The 22,714-nt window shown below is 44.6% G+C and overlaps 1 protein-coding gene across 19 annotated transcripts in view; it reads left to right on the forward strand.

The window, feature by feature from the left end:
• BIN1 (bridging integrator 1) overlaps positions 1-22,385 on the forward strand; it is a 106,426-nt gene extending 84,041 nt beyond the window's left edge. For 6 of the 19 annotated variants that reach the window (XM_076342897.1, XM_076342901.1, XM_076342898.1 and 3 more), the window contains 8 exons: positions 2,096-2,224; positions 5,122-5,229; positions 7,046-7,069; positions 10,721-10,813; positions 11,606-11,716; positions 13,126-13,227; positions 14,458-14,508; positions 16,738-22,385. In XM_076342897.1, the coding sequence (XP_076199012.1) occupies positions 2,096-2,224; positions 5,122-5,229; positions 7,046-7,069; positions 10,721-10,813; positions 11,606-11,716; positions 13,126-13,227; positions 14,458-14,508; positions 16,738-16,845 (726 nt within the window). In that variant the 3' untranslated portion in view covers positions 16,846-22,385. The remainder of the gene's footprint in view (positions 1-2,095; positions 2,225-5,121; positions 5,230-7,045; positions 7,070-10,720; positions 10,814-11,605; positions 11,717-13,125; positions 13,228-14,457; positions 14,509-16,737) is intronic. The other 13 variants (XM_076342900.1, XM_076342905.1, XM_076342902.1 and 10 more) reach the window with 6 other exon arrangements.
• The last annotated feature ends 329 nt before the right edge of the window (positions 22,386-22,714 follow it).

Consider the following 22,714-nt stretch of genomic DNA (forward strand, 5'->3'; position numbering starts at 1 on the left):
CCTCTTCCTGTCTGAAATACTAATGCAAACCATAAGCAAAGGCTGTGGAGAGAAAGACAGCAAAACAGGAGAGACCAAATAAATACTAACTAATTTTTGAACTGTTCCCTATGCCAAAAAATTAGCTCTTTTACTCTCACTGTCCTTTAATTCCTGAAAACAGCTTATTTCTGTCTTTTGGAAGAAGCAGCTGCTATCGGTTCTCCGCACTGGGTAATTTGATGATGACATAGGACTTCAGGGGTCTGTGAAATTTCAGAGGTCAGACTTTTGCTCTCAGTTACACCACTGAAACACTGTAATGACACTTTTGAAATCAGCGCAACTATGTTGAATTTAGACAGGTAAAGCTCTGTGGGATCCAAGTCAGCAGAAAAATTTTAGAGGATTTGTTTTATTCTAGGTGGCAAGGTTGGTTGTGCTTGATGAATTTCCAGGTATAGCCCAACATCAATATGCAATCCTGTTGTCTTTGAAATGTGGTTTTAGACTGCTGTTGGAGGTAATGCTGGACACTGTGGAAAGAGTGGTCTCCAAGACACTAATGCATTGGAAGGAAGGAGACTGACTATTTCAGAGAAATAAATAGCGGAAGAGTCGGGATCTTTTTGACTTTAGAGTTTGTAATTGGAGCCTCTCATTTCTGCAGATGGTGGCTCTGTTCTGAGAACAGCTTTTCCCTGAAATTTCTGGTCCCTTCTTACAACTGGTAAGCAGGGGATTTTCAGGAAGGGAGTGTTGTCAGGGAATATGGACACACCAACTTCTGCAAATAGTGAAAAGTTGGAAGCGAGCACTCTACTTTCATTATTTCCCCTTCCCAGCTATTCAGTGGAAAATGTGTGTTTGCATACTCACTCACGCTCTTTAAAGTAGGTTAACCCAGTAGAAAACTGGGCATATCCTTAGCAATCAGAATAAATGCCTTGTAGATCTCGGTTATATGCTGGAGGAGTGTGAACACAGGACTAGGAGTTGGGGATTGCTGTGTTTCAGATCTTGGCCTGACACTGATATACTGGGTGCCCATTGCCAGGTCTCTGAGTCTTGCTGCCTTGGGATCCTAGGTACGATAAGAAGATCAAGTAACTGTAAAACATCACTGTAAATGGAAAGCATTGTCATTGCTGAGCATTGCTGTGGTGCTGGGAACTTGTACGGCTGCTTTGTTCCAACACAGCAGCAGCTCCTCGAAGTTTGATTTGATCTAGAAATGACCGTTGAGCCTTGGGCACAGGAAAATGTGAAAAGGATGTGGATGGGTTGATATAGGGAAGGCCTACCACAGCTTCCCATGGGGTTGTGGATACAGTGTCAGGCTGAGTCTTTTAGCATGATGGTGGGTATTAGGATGGGTTAGAGTTACAGGGTCAGACTTTGTTATGCGTTCTCTGGGATGTCCATTTGGGAAACACGACTTCATTAGTGTCAATGCTCCTTGGTGAAACTGAGAGCAGAGTTGGGCCCACAGCAGTCATGGCTTCTCAGGAGTTTGAATTGTTCTTGCCTAAAGCTGAGAAGTGGTAAGACACCATCAAGAGCTCCTTCAGACCTTTCTTACAGGTACACTGATAACCAGTGCACCAGGGAACCACTACTGGGCAGATCAGAGTCTGTCCTCATGGTCACCTACCCATAATAGGACAAATTGGGTCTGATCTCTCATTCCCTTAGGTATGGTAAGTATGGCAAAGGGAGGCAGTGCTGGCCTGGTCTATTGAATCGTGTTCTCAGTAATTGATCTGCTCCCTTCCCAGTGGTTCTTTTGAAGGTTGCACATGCTTTAATTATGTATGCATGTCCTGTCAATGCATATTAATCGTGTTACGCTTCTCCTCTGCAGAGGGAAACTTGCCCAAGGCTGAAGTGTAACTAATGATGCCAAACCTTCTCTGGAGGCGTGTGATTTTTTGTTTTGTTTCAGTTCAGCCCTTCACCCTCCCTCCCTCTCTTCAGATGGAGTTGATTGGACCCTGCTCTGTGCCTGTGGTTGTGATTTCCCGCACCTTCAGTTTTTGTGGCTAACCTGGTTCTTGTCTCTGGTTTTTTTGGGTGTCGCCGTCTGTGCTGTGGCCGTGTGCTCACTTGCATGCAGTTGAGGAAAGGGCCTCCGGTGCCTCCGCCTCCAAAAGTCACCCCCTCCAAGGAGATCAAGCAGGAGAACATCATCAGTCTGTTTGATGACAATTTTGTCCCTGAGATAAGTGTGACAACCCCTTCGCAGGTTAGCTGCTATGCCCTGCCTTATATCTGTCTGCCTCTGAACTTTTCCTTTTGACCTTTCTTCTCTTTGGAGGTGTCAAGCCATGAAACCTGGTCAGGTGAAGGAGAAAGGCAAGCTCAGCATTGGATCTCAAAAGGCAAAGGGTTAGACAGGAGGCAAACTTAGAGGGGAGGGTGGCTAGAAGGCAGCTTTGACTAACGTGTTGCCCTTTGAGGGCTTTCATTCGTAGAAGAAACAGGAGAAATGTATCTGGTGAAGATGCCAGAAAGTAGTCACTGCATTTGTTCAGCAGCAATGCCATGGATTATGGCTCCCCATGATATGCTCTCTCCAGAGCCACTGATCCTGGGTGTGGATGAAGCATGTGTTTTCTGCTCTTGTACACCCCCAAGTGCTGACCCTGGCATCTGTGCCAGTTCTGGGAGAAGGCATTTTTGTGCTCTCTATGCCTTCACACATGGGCTTTGTGGTTTAAAGCCCACACTTGCACAGGAAAGGCCAACAGGAATTGCATGAAGTTCTCTTTGCAGAGAATAGGTGCCTCCAGTTTAGATGGGCAGGACTGTGCCTGCTGTGAATTCAGGACTGCTGACACAGTCTGTCACTCTTCACCAGCCAGCGGAATATTCCCGTCAGAATATTTCTTTCTTGTCATGTGGCACCTTTTGAAGCCCTGAAAAAGGAAAAACATTTTCAAATTATGTATTTTCCTCTTCACTTCCCTTTTGATTTATATCACTGCAAGAGAGGATGCCCAGGTGGGGAATTCTGTGTAAGATCTAGGAGAATGACAGTCCTTATGTATATAGGAGCCTGACCAGATTTCTGGCTGTATCATAAGATACCTGCATCTACTTATTTTTATATATACACATATAAACATTTTTTTTTTTCCTAAATGCTTGTTAAAGCACAAGTAATTACTCTATCAGTGCTTATCTGTGACTCATTCCCTAACTTTTCCTTGCATCATGCTGCTCCATTGCCTCTGGTTTGCCACCTTCCACCCAGCTGCTGAGGAGCAGAGGTGAAGCGGGGAGGGAAGGAAGTCCGTGTCAGATTTTGCATTGCAATAGATAAAGCTTGCAGAGCAGAAACATGATTTGACAGCAGTGTTGGAAGGCAGGGACCACAGGCAGCTGAGCAACTGTCTTATTTTCTGTGCTTCCTTCTCCTGTATCATAATAGACAGCTCGCTCTGCCCCATGGTTTGTATCATGTATTTCCATGTGAACGCCAGCCCTTAGTCAGATGTACTCTTCTGCATCTGATCAGTGCTCTGACCCAGGATGAGATCTGCTGTGACTTCCAATCAGATGGGAGTTCTGAGGGGGAGGACTCTGGTTGCCAGAATAGTCTTCACTGAAGCACACAACAGCCACTAGCATTCAGTGTGTTGCCCAGGGCAGTTCCTGTCAGATGTGTTAGCTCCAATGAGCTGTCTTGTGGGAGATCTGGGTAAAGGCAAGGGGTGCTAGCCCTTGCATGTAAAGTCTTCAATGGCAGGTAAGATTATTGCATGACTGGAGCCTTTGATGTCTCACTACCAAACAAAACTAAAGATTGGGGTTGGAGCCTCTCTAATGGGTGGCCTGGATGTGCTGGAGGAGCGTACTAGAATGCCAGTTGGTTTCTGCATACTGGTCAGGGTTTATTATTGTGAGATGGGAAAGCTTGGTTCCTTGTCCTCATCCCTGTGGATCTCAAAAAGAGATGTTCATAAGGGAGAAAAAAAATCTGTAACAGAATTGGAGTAAGAGGAAACTAGAGGAGGTGAAAATGATGGTGATGTGGGTTGTATTTAGAGGACTTTCTCTTAAATGGTGTCTCTTGCTACTTTCCAGGAGTTTTTCCATTGTGGGGCTATGATATAACTGTGGAGACCAATCTGCCACACTTTGTGTGTTGTTGGAAAGGTAGCTGAAGCAGTGGGGCCAGTGAGCTGGGAGGTCAGTGGAAACGGGCAAATCTTCCTGGACATCCTGGAGAGAGCAGCTTCCTCTGAAGCCGAGTAGAAAGGAGTGTCTTGTAGTGGTTAGGTTAAATCTACAAACCAAAAGTGATAGTTCAGTTTTGAATACTAATCACTCATGTCCTTTGTAGTGACTGTTTTATTAATGGTAATCAGCTAATGTGCCATCATTGTCTTTAGCTAGAGCATTAATCAGTCAAAAGGAGTTATTCTGCTGACTTTGAAGAGGGTAGCGAAGCCTCTCAAATTTATGCTTTGTTAGAAGACTCGTGTGTGCATGTTTCTGGGATGTTGAGAAATGGAAACCATTGAAAACAGCATTTTGGGATTGGTGAGTGCTTCAAATCCCTTAGCTAGGGTGAGCTGCCATATTCTGTGATTCTGTCTCAGAAGGCAGGAGGGAATTAGGAGCTTTGGGAGTTAGCTCTGAGGTCTCTCAGACTTGCCTTCCAGCAGTTTGAGTGGTTTCCTGCCTGGATCCATGTTCCTGAGATAAGTTGTATGGATGGCAGCTCTTCTGTACGTGGCTGAGGGAGTCTGTCCTGGGCCTTCGGTACAAAGGCAGCTGGATGAGCTATGGGGAATAGATATAAATAGAAGAGAAGCCCTTCTGAGTCATCAGTGGCAGCAATCCTTTTAACCAGAGCAGGTCAGGTGCTTACACCATGTCAGCTCATTTGGCCAGGTGGGAAGATGAATGAGTCCTGTGGAAAAGGCTCAGGTTTGGTTTACAGTGACACCCATGCGAACTGCCCGTGATTATAGGCACCAAGCAGTCAGGAGTCACATCAGGCATTTGCATTGCCACCATGTCTTCTGCGCTTGCAGCCTTAGCTCCTGGATATCACATACCCTTTCTCTACTGTGCGCGCGTGCGTGTGTGTGTCTAATGCTCGTACTGCTTTTCTTCCTCACTGCTGCCAAGTTTGATGCCCCTGGGCCCTTCCAGGAGGGAGCCAGCCTGTTGGATCTGGATTTTGATCCCATTAAACCAGATGCCACTGTGGGGAAGACCCCCACACCTGCCTCCCAGGTTGGTTCATATCACCATTCCTTCTCCCTTCGTAACTGACTTGTTGCCAAGTGTGGCGTGACCTGTACCACGTGAATGATAACGTGGACCTGAGCTGTGGGTGGCTGGGCTGGGTGCCCAGACCTGTGCCTTGCAGATGGGCACCTTGGTCTTCTCTGCTGGATGTGTAAGTCCAGTGAGAATCAGGTGGCTATTAGCCTGGCCACAGTCTGGCACTAGGTGTTTGTGGGATGCTTGTGCTTTGCTCTGATGATCTACTGATTGACAACTCATTCAACTTAATGTATGTCCCTCCCTAGATTAGCATCCTCTGTATGCTATATGGATTTAAACTGTTGCTCTATGGATGGGAATTCAGCCTCAGTTCTGTGCTCCTTCTACAAATTGCTCTCAAAGGGATTTTTAATAAACAGACACTGATAATCTGCAGTTACTTAAGGTGAACAAAGCTGTAGATGGATATTCAAGTGATGTGAAGCCCTTTTTCTGGGTATAACATAGCCTCTGTTCATAGTTAAGAAGTAGCTTCCTCCCTGAGCATAGTGCTGTGCAGTGCAGTATCAAAAAGAAAGATGCCTAATTCTGGTCTGGCCTGTACCTGGTCCTGTCCACTGTCAAAGGCAGGTGGACTGCGCTTCATTTTATGTCTAAATGGCTGGAAGTTTTGAAGTGCATCCTGAATTTGGCTGTTGTCCTCACTGAGACTTTCCGTTTCATATGTATGAAATGGTTATTTTTTTTGCCTGTGGTTGCCATTAAAATGTGTAATAAACATAATTGGGATGTTTACCGTATTTCTCCAGTATCATCATGTCAAGTAGGCCTGTATGCCACAGATTTTTGTAGCGATAAGACCTCTCTTATTAGAGAGATCAAACATTAGGCATTTGATTCTTCTAAATTAAAATAGTGTATGTGCAAAATACTAGTTATTATCATAGTTTGATACACACCAATATGGCAAGCTACCACTTTCTGGAACTTTAAGTGGGCAGATTGGCATTTCATGTCTGCTTGCCTGGCAGAACAAGCTGCATGCCAGGATAAGCTTTTTTAAATGTATTTACTGGGTTTTCCCCCCCCCCTCCCCCCCCCCGAATCACCAGTTATAACTTGGATAATTGGGTATACTGGCGTAGGATGATACGAGTATAAATTTGACTTAAAATGGAATTATTTGTTACCCTTCTAGCAAGCAACAAATATTACCCTGAGTGGGTTTTTCAAAACCGCTCAGCAATAGCATATTTGGTGTTCTAATGTATTTATTATTAGCTTCAGAAGTCAATAAAAGAAAGAGTCTAAAATCAATACTTTCTAATGGTAACTGCAGTACAAAACCTAGCAAAAGCCACCTACTTTTCAAAGCAGTCAAATTTATTTCCTACAGGGTGGGCACTATGGCAAAGAGGTTAAGATATTTCACAACTAAAGACACCAGTTGAAGTCTTGTTTCTGAAATTATATTAACTCTATTGGGTGTGGACATCCACCCTGATGGGCCACAAACTCATGAGTGGTTTTTTTTTTCTGGCTATGTGGTCTGCCACTGATAACTGAATGTGGCTAGTCTGTCTCCCTTCATATCACAGGTAGAAAAAACCCTTACTCAAATGCCTTGGTGCTTAAATTTGAATATGCAGTGGGGAGGGGTGTATAAATTCAGGTACTAAAAAAATATTTTTAAAACATGCAGAGATAAGGGCTATTGAATGTGTATGTCTGCTTCAGTCTGATCAGCATCTGTAATGTTTGTACTCACTGAAATAATCATGTATAAACATGTTTTATTTTTGTTGCTCTTTGACATGCTTAGTCTTTACCTTGGGATTTATGGGAGGTAAGAACTTCATATGGCTTTCATCTCTCATCATGTGCTGTGCATGTGCCAGTGCCATCTCTTTGCACATACCTGTCTCCTTTCCCTCGCTGCTTTTCCTTTCTGCACACCCCAAACCAAAGTTGCTCCATGTGCTGCTGAACCCACCTTTACACCACCTGTGAAGCCCCAGGGGCAGCCACATGTTTGCAAGTCAGGTCTGGCACTCTGAAACTTATGTCTCCACCAGCGCACAATCCCATTGCGTTTCCCTGCTAACTCACTCATCTTTCCTTTGGCATGATACTGTGACGTTCTCCTCAAACTTAATCCCATTGTGGCATCATCTTCACCCTCCACTGCCCAGTATTTCCTAAACTCTACATCCTGTTGTTCTTGTGTGCGATGCGTAAATGTCTCAGCTGCCCCTTGTCCTTACTGCCTGTACCATTGGGTATACATACACGTTCGGAATTATCTGTGGTGTTTGCTGTTTATTGACCATCGTTGCCAGAAAGGCTGATGTGAAATAGCTCAGCCTGTGTCTACACTGAAAGTTAAGTGCAGGCTCAAGATTTACCTGGCATCTGCCTCAACGTCAGCTTTGGAGCTTGCTGGCAAGGGAGACCCTACACATGCTCTGCATCTGAACCAAATCTAGACCCTCATTTATGCCCTCTAGATATATCGGGCCTGGGAAGGTCTCAGATTGCTGCAGATTGTTCCATTGGGACATACTTCAAGCAGAAGTACTTTTGAGCCCCTCTGGACAAACAGCTAGCAGTGTGGACAGAAAATGCTTGGTCTGGGTACTCAAGCCTGCTATTTGAGCTGGCTATATCCCATGGTGTAGATGTAAGCACAAATCCTTGGCTTATGCTGGGGAATCGAGTCCTGCCAACCTTTCCATTCTCAAGGGCCAGATCACCACCTACAGTCAGTACTTGGGAGGACATAACTTAACCCTTGCTGAGAGTCTGGGCCAAGGACTCACTGTGGCCAAGTGTTCTCTTTCATGTGAGCTTGGGTCATGTCGAGAAAGATGTTTCCCTTGTGTGTTTTATCAGCCATCAGTGTTTAACATCTGTCATTCCCATGTATGTGCATTGTCCGTCTGTCTTAGTAAGAAAGAAAAGAAGTCTGTGTTTTTGCAAGGAAAGATCTTGTGCCTTTCAAGTGGATGGGCAGGGGTGAGCTATGACTGTACCTGATTGAGCTGTGCTTACAGTCTGGGGTGTAAAAACTGTTTTGGGCCATTTCTCCCATCCTGGAAACTGATTTCACCCAAAGGACAACTTAATCAGCTGGGGAATGCTACTAGACAAGATGTTCTCACCATGCCAATTCTGACCTTGGCATACCATACACGGTTAAAGAGCAGAACTCCCTATAGCTGGGGAATCCTCCTCTTGCTCTTCAAGTCTTCTGAAGTGTTTCTGCTCTAATATTGTTCTTAGCTGTTGATGAGAGGAGACTTGTTGCATGGTTACATAGTCCCATGTGCCATGAGGCTAACAACTGCATAGAAACTTGGATGCAGCAGAACTTGCTTAGTTCTGCAGACTAGGAAACTTGCATTTGGTGTGTATGATGCTGCTGTTGGAATAAGCAAAGCTTTCAAACCTGGCAACAGCAGTGAGCAATTCTTCCTCTTCTCCCTGTAGTGTCTTTCCATGACTGTAAATGCTTTTATAGGCCTTGGGGTGCCCACAGGTACATAAAATAGAAAAATAAGTAGCTGACATGAAAACACCCTTTGAAATCCAGGGAATTAATTTAGATTCAATTTTTCTGGTTATTAACTACTGTTTTTGCAAATTAGCTGCTTTTAAAAAAGGAGCTCACGTTGAGCTCCTTTTCACTTGTCCACATAAAAACCATGCTTGGCCAGATAGAGTTGGGCTGGCATCTGTCCCAGTTTCAGTTTCACTGAATCCAAATAAAAAGCAACCTGGCAGTGAATCTAATTAAACAGGAGAAGCCTTTGTAGCATTTCATATGCATACATTTACCTTAGCACTACCAAAGCTGCTGTGGGAATCCTCTGCAGGATAGGAACAGCTCTGCTGTTTATAATATCCTCTGGCAGTATAGGCCTGTGGACATGGTGATGGGAGACATGAGGAAGGATGTGATAGGAGAGGAAAGCATGGGTTAAATGGCACTATTGGAGCAGCTGAAGGTAAAGTAATGGCTTTTTGTTAAATCAAGGATTTATTTCTTCGTTATTGCTGCTGTTATTAGAAAACTACTTGGAGCATTGTGCCAGTGCATGGCTAGTAGCCAGATGGGTGTAGAGTTAAGGGTTACCATGGTCATTGGTTTACACTGGGCTTTTGTAGGGTTGGGACTATAAGAATTGCAACATCAAAAAATGTGGACAATGCCTTGTTTTGAACGTGGTTGTGTTCAGGGGTACATGTGTTTACCAAATGTATGAGGCATGTAGGCATGCTAAAGCTGGTTTATTCACATGTATTAAAAATGGGAAATCTCTATGGCAATCTCTATTGTGCAAGTATAAAGTGGGTATCTGGTTAGATTCTGCAAAGAGGCACATGTGCCCGGTATAGAGAACAAATGGATACAGACTGGCCATGAATGAAGACACTCGGGCTGCAAATTAGACCCCTGAGATTCTCGTCAGGAGTCTTCCCAGGTGCTGCCTGGCTAGTCTCCCAAGGGGCTGATCTGCAGCGTTGATGCTACCAGATCCAACTTACTTCCTGTGTTGCTGCGGTTTCTGGGAGGGGCAAATGAATATCTTTAATTTTGTGTTAAAACAAAGTTAGCCTGGCTTCAGGCAAGGGAGAATAAAAACTTGAACCGCTGGAAGTGTATCAGAGGTGTTTGGTTTTGTTGTGTGCAGGAACCCCTGTCCGCAGGCTTCCTAGAATGGTCTGTGCCAGGCAGTGATTTGTAGGTGATGCTGAATATTTGTCCTTGGTGGTGGCAGCTTTTGTGCATTAGAAACTCCCCTCTCCACAAACACAAATGTGTGCACACACCATGCGGAATATTCATAGCAAATTTTTACTAATAGAATATTCACAACAGAATCCAAATTCATGACTCTCTGGGCCTATCCAAAATTAAATTGGGTGAAAGTTAGCACAGTTTTCAGTTCAGTTTAATTCAGTGCTAATGTCATGTAGATGCTGGGTCCAGACTAAGTTCCATATTTGGACACATAATTATCATGTTTTTCTGTTTCTGGGAGTATGCAAAGGCTTAAACATTCCTTGATTGTTGATCCTTGGAAGTAGCCTACTGAGAGATCCTTGTCCCTTGGCATGCAAGCAGACTTGTATTCACATACAAAGCGGGCAATCTATATGTAATAATAGATACTGTGCATGTGTAAAGTAGGTCTGCGATTTAGATAGTGAAAAGAAAGAGGCACACGGGGTTTTTGGCGTTTCATTTCTTTCCTCTGGAGTATTGCCTGCTGCATGGCTGGAGTGAGGGAATGCAGGCTTTACTGTGATTTCACCGGGTTGCAGAGAAAGAGGGAGACAAACCTAGCAAGGTCCTGAGGTTTCTCACCTATTTGTCAGCAGATGGCAGCAGTCAACAGCATAGAGCACTTGGACAGACTGAGCTGCACTTTTCTGTATGCACACGTAGCTGTAATGAGCATAACTCTCCACCTGGATGACTTTTGTATTGCAGCCTGCAGAAGCAGCCCATGCAGGAGCTGAAGCAGCTGGATCAGAAGCAGCAGCTGGAGCTGAAGCATCTAAAACTGAAGCCGATTCAGGATCGGTAAGCACCTCGAGGGATAGCAGTCCCTTTTCTCCATCACATCCCTTTGTCATACAGCAGATGTGGGAGGCTGGGCTGGGAAAAGAGATGTGGGGCTGCTTGGAAAAACACATCCCTGCCCACCCCAGCAGTTACAACGCTCTTATTCAGAGGCTAGACTTAGCCGTTGCATTTTATTTGTGTAATGCTTAGGGAGAAGCTCTGCTGGAAGATCCACAAAAAGAACTGCCCCTTCACCCATGTTATGAAGCCAGCCCACAGCCCATGCTGTGCTAAGTTTGCGTTGTCTGCTCGATTCCTCCTTGCTTGCCATTTATTTTACCTACCCTGTCTTCTGAGCTCTGTCTGTGTCCCCTGAATATCCAGGGTTCCTCTTTGTTTCCTGACACTGCCACTTTTTTAGGGGACTGGAGTAGGTCCCATCCCATGGCCACTTGGTTCCTATAGGCTGTTGCATTTGAGTTGTCTGTTCCACGAGGGCTCTACAAGAACTGCGTCATGACCGCAGTGAATGGGAAATGCTGGGCATTGTGGTCCCAGAAAAACTCTAAATCCTCTCTGCCCTTCTGCAGCCTTAAGCAAAGGAAGACAGTGGTCACCTCTCCTGCCTTCTCACTGCTGACTCTGCTGTCCTTTGGGGTGTTTTTGTCACTGACTGGTGTGCTGGGAAAACCCACTGAAGCCACGGGTAGGGTTGGGATGTGGATCCTCCAGGGTGGACTTGGAGCTGCAATTTTGGATTCTCTTTTCTCAATGGCTTTTTTTCCTTTCCTGGCTGCTGCTCCCTACCAGAGCTCTCTACCTGCTGTCGTTGTGGAAACTTTCCCTGCTACCATCAATGGCACTGTGGAAGGAGGCGCTTCATCTGAAAGAGCTGACATGCCCCCAGGATTTCTGTTCAAGGTGAGTGCGTGGTGGTGGGACACCGAGTTCCTGGTGATTCCCCCCCCCGTAATGAATTAACTACTTTTACTCAGCATGGCCGTGGGCTGTGCCACATTGAAAGGGAGAAAGGAAGTTGAAGGAGAGATACACCTTCCTCTCCAGCAGCCCAGCTTCATGCAGTTCCAGATGCTTCAAAGGAATGTGTAAGAGCATTGGTGTCTAAATGTCTGGCTGTGCTGTATAGCAAAACCCCTCCTTCTCTCTGCTGCAGTTATTTCTATTTCTGGTGGTGTGGTAGTGTCAGTCACAGACTCTGGATACTAGATAAGAAGTTATGCTCCAAACTGGAAAGGTTAAACTTTGATGCAAGTGGCAAATGAAGAAGAGTTGGAAACACCAGTAGGGACAGAGGACTTCGTGTTGGGGAAATCAGAAAGCCAGGATGAGCAGGGAAAAATACAGGATTAGACAGGGAAGTCTGGTGGGTATTCTGAATATGCCAAAGATCACTTGCAGCTTGTTTCGAAGGTGTGGAGGAAGGAGTGATTCTGAGTGAGGATAGGCCACAAATTTAATGTGCGTAATGGAATATGGTAGCCAGACAGCACGGACACATCATGCCCTGAAAGTGAGAAATGACAGTCTCCTGCTATAGGAATGCTTTTCTTCTGCTTTAGTCATGTCCGTGCGTCTTCCCCCCCCCCCCCGCCCCGGGACTTCTACCAAAAATGGAAGAATGACAAAACCCTGAAAAACAATAGGAGGCTTATCACATTTATAGTGGTTACAGGCAGCATTATAGACTGTAGTGCTCGAAGTGGAGAGCAGTGGTTTGAAGTAGAAAAGCTGTAACGCAGATGTTGATAGGAATTAGTCTGAATACCAAAGAGAAAACATGGCAGGATACAATCACTCGAAGATCCAAACTGATACTCTTCCCTACATTTCCTCTCCCTGCTTGCTGTGACAGAGATGGGAGGCTATAATCTCCAATGCTCTTGCAGCCCACCTGCAAAAAAGAACAACAGGGCACCATCCGAGTGAATGCAGGCTTTCTATCCTGTGAGATTTTTAGGCCCACACCATGGGAATTCAACCCTCCTAAGGAAGGACAGGGAGATGCTGATGTATAACAAGTTGAATGAGACTCACCAGGATGCCCTTGTGGCAAAGGCGAGCTTGTGTGCCAGGCTGTATGAACAAGCATGTAGCCATTAGGTTAAGGAAAGTAGTTATTCCCGTAGATGTGGCATTTGTGATCCAAGCTTTCCCTGCCTTGAGCAGCAGGTTGGATCACGTGGCCTCCAAAGGTGCCTTCCAACCTGAATCATCCAGTGAATCAATGAAGTGGAAAGCCTTGTCACCCGTTACAGAGCTAGGTGAGAGAAGACTGGCCTCACCCAAGCTGCTCTCTCCTCTCCCCATAGGTCCAGGCCATGCATGATTACACGGCCACTGACAGCGACGAGCTGCAGCTGAAGGCTGGGGACGTGGTGCTTGTGATTCCATTTGAGAACCCTGAGGAGCAGGTGAGTGGGGAAGACAGGGTGTGAGCCTGGGCCGGGAGGAGCCAAGGGGATTTCCAGAGCTGCTTCTTCCTCCACTAACAGTTGGCTGGCTGGACGCAGAGCCATCAGTTTGTGTCTGGGAGCTGGCGGGAGAGCCGGTTGTCCTTGAGCTTGAGATTGGCTTCCTGCAACAGAGGGGAGGACTCTGCTTGTGATTGGCAAGTGGAGACATTATCCTGCATAAAGCATGTGAAATAGCTGCAGCTTCCTGTCCCTATCAGGGCATTTTAGCCAATACAATGGCTTCCTTGATCAGGGAGCCCAACAGAGCCCGTACTTTGCCTCCTCACTGCTCCTAAACTTGATGCATATTCCCTGTGACCACTGCAGTGCAGTGGCATTGGCAGGAGTGACCCACAGCTTATGGTGATGTTTTCTCCCCTTTTGAGAAATGCTGGAGCTCTGAGAAAGCAGCTTTCTGTGGATGATGTCCTGCACTTCAGCATAGCAATGGCTATTTTCAAAAGACAGTGTTTGGTCAGGAGATGGCAGCAGAATCAAAGGCTGGAGCAGGTTGCTTAGTCCTAGAGAACAGTCTTAACTGTTCATCTCCAACCTGAATTTAACTGGAGATGTTTTTCTTTAATCTGAGCTATTTCTAGAAGCCTAGAGTAAATCCTCCTCACTTGCTGTGTTTGAGGGCTTCCAGCTGATAAAGTCTGCAGCAGCTTTACTACTTTGGCTGAGGGAGGTGGTGATTTTATAAAATTCATGCTCAAGTCTCCAGGTCTTTGGAAAAGGAAGGGAATTCTCCAAATTGATTCAGTAGTCACCAGCTCTTTGGGTTTGGCCAAGCCCAGACAAGATCTGGATTCCACAAGGGGTGTAAAGGGGAGGTGAAGTAGTTCACTGGCCACAGAAGATGTGGATCCTCTTTGTGGCTCAGCTGTTGGCTTTGTGAATTACGGAGGCAGATCTTGCTGGTGCTTGTGAAATGGGAGCTATAATGTGCTGGCAGTTCCCGCAGAGCTAGGTGCTCTGGTGGGAAGGGTTGTATGGGGAAAAGAGGCAGTGAATCCTTCCGGAGACAAGACTCTTCACTGGGTGGGACTGCCCTGCACAAGCATTTGTGAGCATTTCTTTCTCAGAAAGGTTTCTGGATGGGAAATGAGCGGCAGCTCCCCTAGTTTCTGTGGTAGGGGATGATGTTTGTGGAGCAGAGTTTTTCAATGCCCTATGTTTGCACTCTAGCTGGATGTGGGTGCAACAGCCATGAACTCGAGACTCTCCAAGCTGCAGAGGGTGAGCTCTGAGTGTTGCTAACATGATGCTGTAGCTGCACTGAAGCCCTCTAACCCTCCTACAGTGTATCCTGTGCTACAGCTCATTCCTTAACCTTGACCGTACCCAGCCAGAAAACGTTGGCTGTTAACATGTGCATGAACTGTGCACGTGAGTGGAGGAAGCTTAGGATAATAGACTCTGATTTATGTCCCCATCTTGCAGCTCAGGTGTCAGTTTGTGGGTACCTCAGCCAGGCCTGGATTTATCTCTCTTGATGGAAGAAAGGGTTGAGGGCAGCAACGCTTCTAAGCTGACACTTCAAGTGACGTGGTTCAAAATTGGCAAGGGTCAATCTGGGTCCTTGTGTCTAATCCCTACAGCTGAGGAGACCCTTCATAGCAGGATGCAGTGGGAGTGATGCATGCTGTATGGCACAGACACTATGTGCAAATGGATGAGCTTTTGTGCTTGCTGTGCTGTGAGCTGGAAGCTGCCTTCCAGACACTTGGGCCCAGCGTCTTCTGCCTAGTTACTTCTCTTCCTGATTTATGGCATGTCAGTCCTTCCGTAGCCCCTGCAGCTGGCTACTGCAGATGGGCTCCCATCTCATGCCATTCCCATGACATCCCCTGAATGCTCTATAATGCTCTATAATCTAAGGCAGTAACAAGGGCTAACTGAGCCCGCAGGCACCCAGTACAGCCTGCAAGGAAGCAGGGAACTCAGATACAATGGCTGGTCTGAGCTGCTGCAACATGAAATGTGCAGAAAACAGGACAAGAGGGCAGAAGCTGCAAAATGGCAGTGGAAAACAATACGTGCCCCATGGATCACCCCTGGTGAGGGCTTCATCAGTCCTGCACTGCGCAGGTATGTTTTTAAAGAACATGTTTCAAGGGAGGCATTGCTTGGCCTTGGGTAAATACCCAGGTAACTCCTGCCAGTTCCAGGAAAGCAGAAGTGTCAGAAGAACTGTGTGAACCACACGCATGCACACCCCATTTCTCCACAGCTTAGAGCATCTGGTTGCCTGAGCACTTCTGCCCTGGCAAGTTATGTAGTTGAATGTGATAACATATCTCTAAATGAGCCTGGTGCATGCTTTGCCCAGAGGAGTGGATGCAGAGCAGGCTGTTGAGTTTGGAGGCAGCAGTCCCCTGTGCAGCTCTCTTGCCTCATGCTGCAGTCTTAACCCATAGGCTGCCCCACTGCAAATAACTCACATGAGTGGGTATATTTGCATGCTGAAGGGGTGCTTCCATGGTGGCAGCTCCAAGGCATGCAGAGAATAGGGTGGTTGCACACCTGAGCTGCAAGCAGTGCAGCCTTCCCACCTTGAGTATCTTGTCTCCCTCGTGCTTCAGATGGAGCAGAAATCTCGATGCTAGACACCCTGCAGGCAGAGGGTGGGAAGTCTGGTTCTCCTCCTGAGCAGGTTCTACCAGGCTGGACTCCATCTGCCTCAGTGAAAATTCATCCCTGTTTATAGATGTATAGGTTTGGTGGCTAGGGAGGACCCTTGGGAGACACCTTGAGTCTTACATCATGTGTAGCACAAGTTTGGGAGTTTTGCCAACCTCACCTTGCATCAAGCCCAACAGACTGCTGGGTTTTGGGAAGACGGGTTGAGCTCCTCAGCTCCCAATTCTCATAGACCAGAATTTCAGCATAGCAAACAAGACTCATTTTGCCTGTACCACCTCTCTAAAATGCTAATCATCCAGGTGCCGTGACTGGAGCAGGGGATGAGCACCTCCAGGGAATGATTCATCCTTTCCAAAGACCTGTGCCCAAGATGAATGGGATGAATTGCACTGTAGAGGTGCCTGTCTCTTTTAAGACTTATGGAGAATGCTAGATCCCTCATGTTTAGATTGTGAAAGGTGAGATAGGTGATTTCCATTCTGTAGCTCTAGAGACTTTCTTTGGCACAATTTCTCCTGCTTCAGTGGGTGTAAATTATGACGTTTCTATTACACTTGCTATTGTTTACACTTTCACTGTCTCTAGACACTCTGGGTCAGATAGGAGTTTTGGTACCAACTCTGGTGAGATGTAGCCTTCTCCCTGTTTAAAAGGGAATGAAAGCATTTTTTTCATCCTCCCCCATCCTCTTCCTGGATTGTCGCCAAACCAAATACGAGCATGGCTTTTATAATGCCTTGACACCTCCTTGGCCTGCACTCTGTAAGAAAAATCCCCGCTCACATCTGTCCCTCAGCATCTGATCTCTGTCTTCTCCTCCAGGACGAAGGATGGCTGATGGGTGTGAAGGAGTCTGACTGGATCCAGCATAAGGAACTTGACCACTGCCGAGGGGTTTTCCCAGAGAATTTCACAGAGCGAGTGCAGTGAAAGCCCAAGTCCACCAGCCACATTTCTGCTGGAAGAAAGCAAATATTCTGGTAGATAATTGAAAAAGAACGGCGAAATGAAGAGAGAATTTTAAAGGAACAGAAGCCTGAAAAAAAAGTCAACTTAAAGGGTGTGTTCTTCTCAAAGGGCAAGGTTTCAGAAGTAAATTGAAATTCAAAGTGTTATCAAAATATATACATACTACTAATAATAAGGCAAGTCAAATACCCTCTTCCCCCTTTGGTTTTAACAGCATTTGGATTCAGAGGACTCATGCAGAAGCAACTCGGTGTGGTTCTCTAAATACCGCATTGACTGAATTGGCGAGATGTCAGTCTGATCCCTGGAAAGGCAGTATTTGTCTAATGGCTTGAGAGTAGAAGCTGCATTTGCTCTTGGGTGGGTTCATCTGTTTTGTCTTGAAGGTGGCTTGCATGGCAACTGTAAAAATTCAGCCTTCCCTACATGTTCAACCTACAGTAGGCCAAACTTTCTGTTACGCTGTTGAAAAAAATATTTAGTGTACAGCGTTCACCAATACAATGTATGTGTGTGTGTGCGTGTGTGCATTTTATTTTCTTCCTTTAAAACAATGTTACACAAACTGTGATTTTGTACATGTAAAGATAGAAGAAACTACATGGAAAGGGCATGGAGAAGATGAAATGTGTGAAGCTGTGCTCGGTCCAAAGTTCTTTCAAATGCAGACACCTAAATTCTCACAGTAGTATTGGCCTGTGAAACGCTAAGGGGAATGGACAAATTCAGGAGGAGAAACAAGACAAAACAAGCAGATGCCATTTAGATAGATCTGAAATTTATGAGAGGGAATCCTCTGCCCCCAAAACCCTGTAGGCGGTTTCAGAAAAGCTTAGATTCATGTAGATGGAAGATAGCTCTAAAATCTGGCTGGTTAGAAAATTTGCTTTTAAAGAAAGAGATAAGGGAAGAAAAATTTTTTTCTGAAAGAATGTCTAAGAAAAAACACCAAGGAAAAAACAATTTGCTTTGTGTTTTTAATTGGCATTGTTGTTTGTGGAACTGTATTTCTTATTTTCCTTTGAAGAGTTCTGTAAGTGAAATATTGTTAGATCAGCTTTCTCCAGTGCTGTGCTGGTGATCAAGTTAACCTCTACGAAAACTGGACCCTTGAAATACTCATTTAAAATGGCTGCATGATTTCATGATATTTTAATGTATTAGAAAGGAAAGCAAGAACATCAAAGTGTCAGTGTCAAGAAGACACTCTGCAGTCTAATACTGATGCTGAGAGCTTTCCTATACCTTTCCTTTGCTCCTGTTTGTTTTTGAGTTTTGTTTTTTAGTTTAAACAAGCAGATGACAAGGCTGTTTCAAAGTGCATATTACAGTTGTTAAAATAAGCCGGTCTGACCCTCCAAGTCCCACAAAGGTACTTTAAACTTTACTTGAATACTGATGCAGCTGGCAAGCAGGTCGGGTTATTATCATTTTTTATGGTTACCCCTCCCCCCATGATCTTTTTGCCTTTAAGGGACTTTTAACAGTGTTACCTCCTGCTGTAAAGGGACAGGATCACTCTCTGAAACAATCTTCCTAACTGTTAGGAGCTGGCTTTTTGTCAAGGATGCACGGAATGCTGACACACACTACTGAAAATCCCACCTTTTCCAATCTGTTTTGATTATTTGTAGGACAACAGAAAAAAACCTGTAGGGCAAAAGTGGATTTTTTTTTTTTTTTTTTTTTTAATTTTAGTTCAGAGGGACAGATGAGATTTTGATTAGAAAATATATTCTTAATAAACACAAGAATTGCTGGAGTTCCTCCTGCTTTCAGCTTGGGAGATGATTTGTGCTAGTTATTTACAGCAATGTAACAGGCATCAAAATCTGTCCTATATACCCAAATCCCTTCTTTTTTTTTTTTTTTTTTTTTTAAAATAAACGTGCAGGAATTTATATTTTACATCACTGTTACAAAACCCAATAGTACTTAGGAGTAACTGCTCACAATACAGAAGGACTGGACTCCACAATTTATAGTATGGTGAGCTGTTGCTTTAGAATATTGCCCTGTTTGATTTTTTTTTTTTTTGTTTTTAACCGGGGTTGTCTTTCTTATTACTCTTTTTTTCCAAAATATCTATTTTTATGCATTTGTGACTCCCATTACTCCTTTAAAGAACATTCATAGAAAAAATATACATTTAAATATACATAGAAATATATATATTAAAAAGCGGGTTGATCCAATTAACATAATGCTGTCAGCTTAAAATGTTTATTTTTATGCAAAATCTGTGGATTATTGTTTTTTTTTTAAAAAAAGACAAGATTCTAAGTACCAGAGCTGTGACTTTTGTCTTGCAGGTAATTGTTCTAGAGCATTTAGAAAGCTGTGCTGATACCTAATTTATTGTGGTTTTTTTGCTGTTGTTGTTGTTGTTGTCTTCTGCTGTGTTTGAACCAGATGACTGTCCCAACAAAGATCCTCATAAGGCCTTTTCATTTTATTGAGCTTGCAAAGCGACTATCCAGTACTGTATTGTCCCTGCAGAAGTGGTAACACTCTGCAAAAAAGGGATGTTGTTTTCGGGTCACATGAGTGATGCTCAAATGTTGCTAGTGGGGAGGACGTTACGTCTCTCTCCATTTGCTTCCCCCCAACCCCCAAAACCCCTTGCTTAGAGCAGGTGGGGTGGGTTACCTGGATCTTGCATTGCTCACAAATAAGTGGTGTCAGCACATCTCAGTCAAACGCAGGATCAGACCCACAGTTTGTAAATTGCCTTATATGAGAGTAGGATGGCATAGCAGGAAGCTTGTAGATGGCACTGTTTTTTGGAGCTAGGAGATCTCTTATCTCCTGGGTCATGTTCAGCCCATTGTAAACAGACACAACTCCTCCCATTTTCAGTATTTTTACATCTGTTAAATACCTTGATTCTGGTTGGTATTACCTGGTGAAATGAACTTCCCATTTTCTTTGGCTTAGGACTGATCCAAATACAAAGAGGGACAGTAAACTCCCAAGTAGGCTGTGCCCACAGTGGTTTTTCAGTTTGCGGGCTGAACTGAAAAATCTGGGAAAAAAGTTGTAAGGGTGACCTGAGACAATTTTTTTTTTTTTTAATTTATTTTCTCAGTGGAATGAAAAAGGGAAAAATCAAAACAAACAAACAAAAATCCTTTCAAACCAAAAGGAAGCATTCATTTGTAGGGTTGCTTTTTCACTTTTTTTTAAAAAACGTTATGACTTGGGCTATAACAAGTTGCTTTGAAGCAAAAATGTGAAACCTTCTGTTTTGAAAATGCTGAAAGAAAATGTTTTAATGTTAATAGTCTTTTTGCCTTTGCCTTTTTTTCTTTTAATCTGATGGCTGGTTTCAGTTAACACTAAACTGCATTTTTTGGTGAATACATTATCCACTGAAGAGAACCCGAAGAAGCCTATTGCCCAGTTCTGCTCCACTGGCAGGTACACTGGACACATTTCAGGGATTACCTGGTATCTGGCCCAGCAAAGCTGCTGTTTCCCCATCTAATAATCTTCCACTTGATTGTTTTACTGGGTGAACAATAAAAGCATCTCTCATCCCATGCCATTGACTGGTTTTGTAGCCTGGCTTAGAAAGACATTCTTGCTCTATCGGTCTCAGTTCGGTCACAGATTTATGACTATAGATTTATGATGCTACTCCAATTTGAGCCTAATCCCATTGCGCAGTGGGAATTATCATTTGCCCAACTGGTAAGAAAGAAATAAGGCATTGCTTTTTCTCCCTTTTTTCTATCTTAGCAATGTCAGTAATACACCTTTATTAGATAGAATTAGGGAAAGGTCCCAAGGTAAAGATGAATGTGTTCTTCCAGGCGAGACTCCCGCATACTCTGTGCTACTTTCCATGGGCATTCCTCAGCTGTCTGCTTTTACCACCTTTGCATTTCTTGGCTGTGACGGTGATGCAGTAAAAGGGATTGTGCAGGCTTCGTTCCAGCTGTTCAGAGCTAGTCCTGCTTTGTGATCTGTTTGCCACAATCCTTGAAGCTTTGTTAACAGTTGCAGAACCCTTTCCTGTCCCGCGATCCAAAGACTGTGGCCAAGGCAAACACCCCCAATTCAAAGGGGTGTCTCTCTTATGACGTGGAGCAGGTGTGAGGGCTCCATCTTCTGCCTGGAATTGGGATGTCAGCTCAGTTAAGTTTTGCAACAGCCTCTTGAAGGGAAAAGGCCCAAGGCTAAGGAGATGCTGGGGGAGGATGGAGGGATGATACATTATCTTTTTAATTTTGGGTTGATGCGCTGACTGCCTCACCTCTTGGTTCCAGGGAGGTCCAGAACCTCTTTATTTAGGGCTGAGAACAAAATGTGAGTGGTCAAGATCTGCATGGTCAATACAATAACAGGTGTCTCTCTCCTGCGAAGGACACTGAGTTCAGAGTTTCCTCTTTCCTGCTCTATGCCAGAGGGATTGAATGCTCTCTGCCACTATTATAAATGTTTTGGATGCTGTGCAGTCCATACCCCAAAATAGTGAGTGTCCTTTGCTGGAGGATGCAGAGGTGTCTCAGACCCTTCTAGGAAGAGCTACCGATCTTCCACAGACAAGGCCTGTATGCTTCTAACACAGTAGCCTCTGATTACAGTAGCCTCTGTGTCTTTCAGCATCTGGCCCCACTCTCCAGCTCCTCCTGCTTCCCAGCCTCTCCATGCTCTTTGAGGATGATGGTAGCATAGGGTACTTCCCACCAGCCTAAAATGCAAAGCTAGAAGATGCACAAACATGTCCATCAGCAAATCCTACGTAGTGCAGCTTGATAATGCTGGTATCAGGAAAACAAGCAACAGCTTTTCTTCTCTGGGCTGCCAAAGGGAAGCTCTTCCTTGCCACGCAGGTACCATCACACCTGGCACTGGTGCAGACACCTCTCTGCTTGCATGCTCTGGTTTAGATATTTCTGAGTAGCAAACTCCTGATGGAAGGGTGTCCTGTGTGGTGCCCAGAGCTGGGTTGTGCCACCAGCCCTTGCGAAGCTTGGGGTCTGTAGTTGACACGTGGGGGCTGAGAATTAGAAGGCCGTTTCAGAAATTTTATGAAACTAAATGGAGAAGCTACAGCTGTGAAGACTGGTCTGTATGAACTTGTACTTTGATGCGTCTTATGGCTATAATTCCTTCACCTGTTTTTACAGCGTATTCTGCTAATCCTGTCCCTAGTCTACATTTCATGTAGATGATCCCTACTTGAAACTTGCCAGATCCAGTCCTGGGCTTATTGCTTCTCTTTAACTGAATCAAATGGCAACGACTTTGGCAATGTATTGGCAATCTCTTTTCCTTCTGTTAATTCAGTCTCTGAGTTTAACCACAATGACCTGAGAAATGTTTGGGTTTTGAGTGTTTTTTTAATTATTTTAATTCTTGTTTTGTTTAAACAAAGCTGAACAGTTCCCATTGTATTCAGAGCTGTGACACCCAGTTCCAGTGACAAGTACTAGATGGATTTGTCCCATTTTTTTTCTTGGCAATGTTCAGAAATATAATTTGTGTCATCCTAAGTCCTGTGTCAGTTTTTTTTTTTTTCTCTCTCTCTCTCTCTCTCATTTTTTCCCGCCTTTATATTAAGAAGTTGAAACAATTCAGGACTTCTTTCTCATCAAAAAGGTGAGTAGCTTCAAAGAGGCTTGGTTTGTCCAGGCACCATAAACACTGGGAGTTCTTACAAGCACATGGGATGGAGAGGGCAATGCTGGTCCTTCCCTGAACGAGTACAACAGCAGAATAAACTCTTGTAGCAGCCATCTCTGTTCTGGTCTGTTGTGAGGACCCGACACCAAACGAATGCAATGTATGGAAGGATTTGAGACCTTTGCTTTTTAATAGCTAC

This window comes from Aptenodytes patagonicus, chromosome 6 (genome assembly GCF_965638725.1).
Source record: "Aptenodytes patagonicus chromosome 6, bAptPat1.pri.cur, whole genome shotgun sequence".
Lineage (NCBI taxonomy): Eukaryota > Metazoa > Chordata > Aves > Sphenisciformes > Spheniscidae > Aptenodytes > Aptenodytes patagonicus.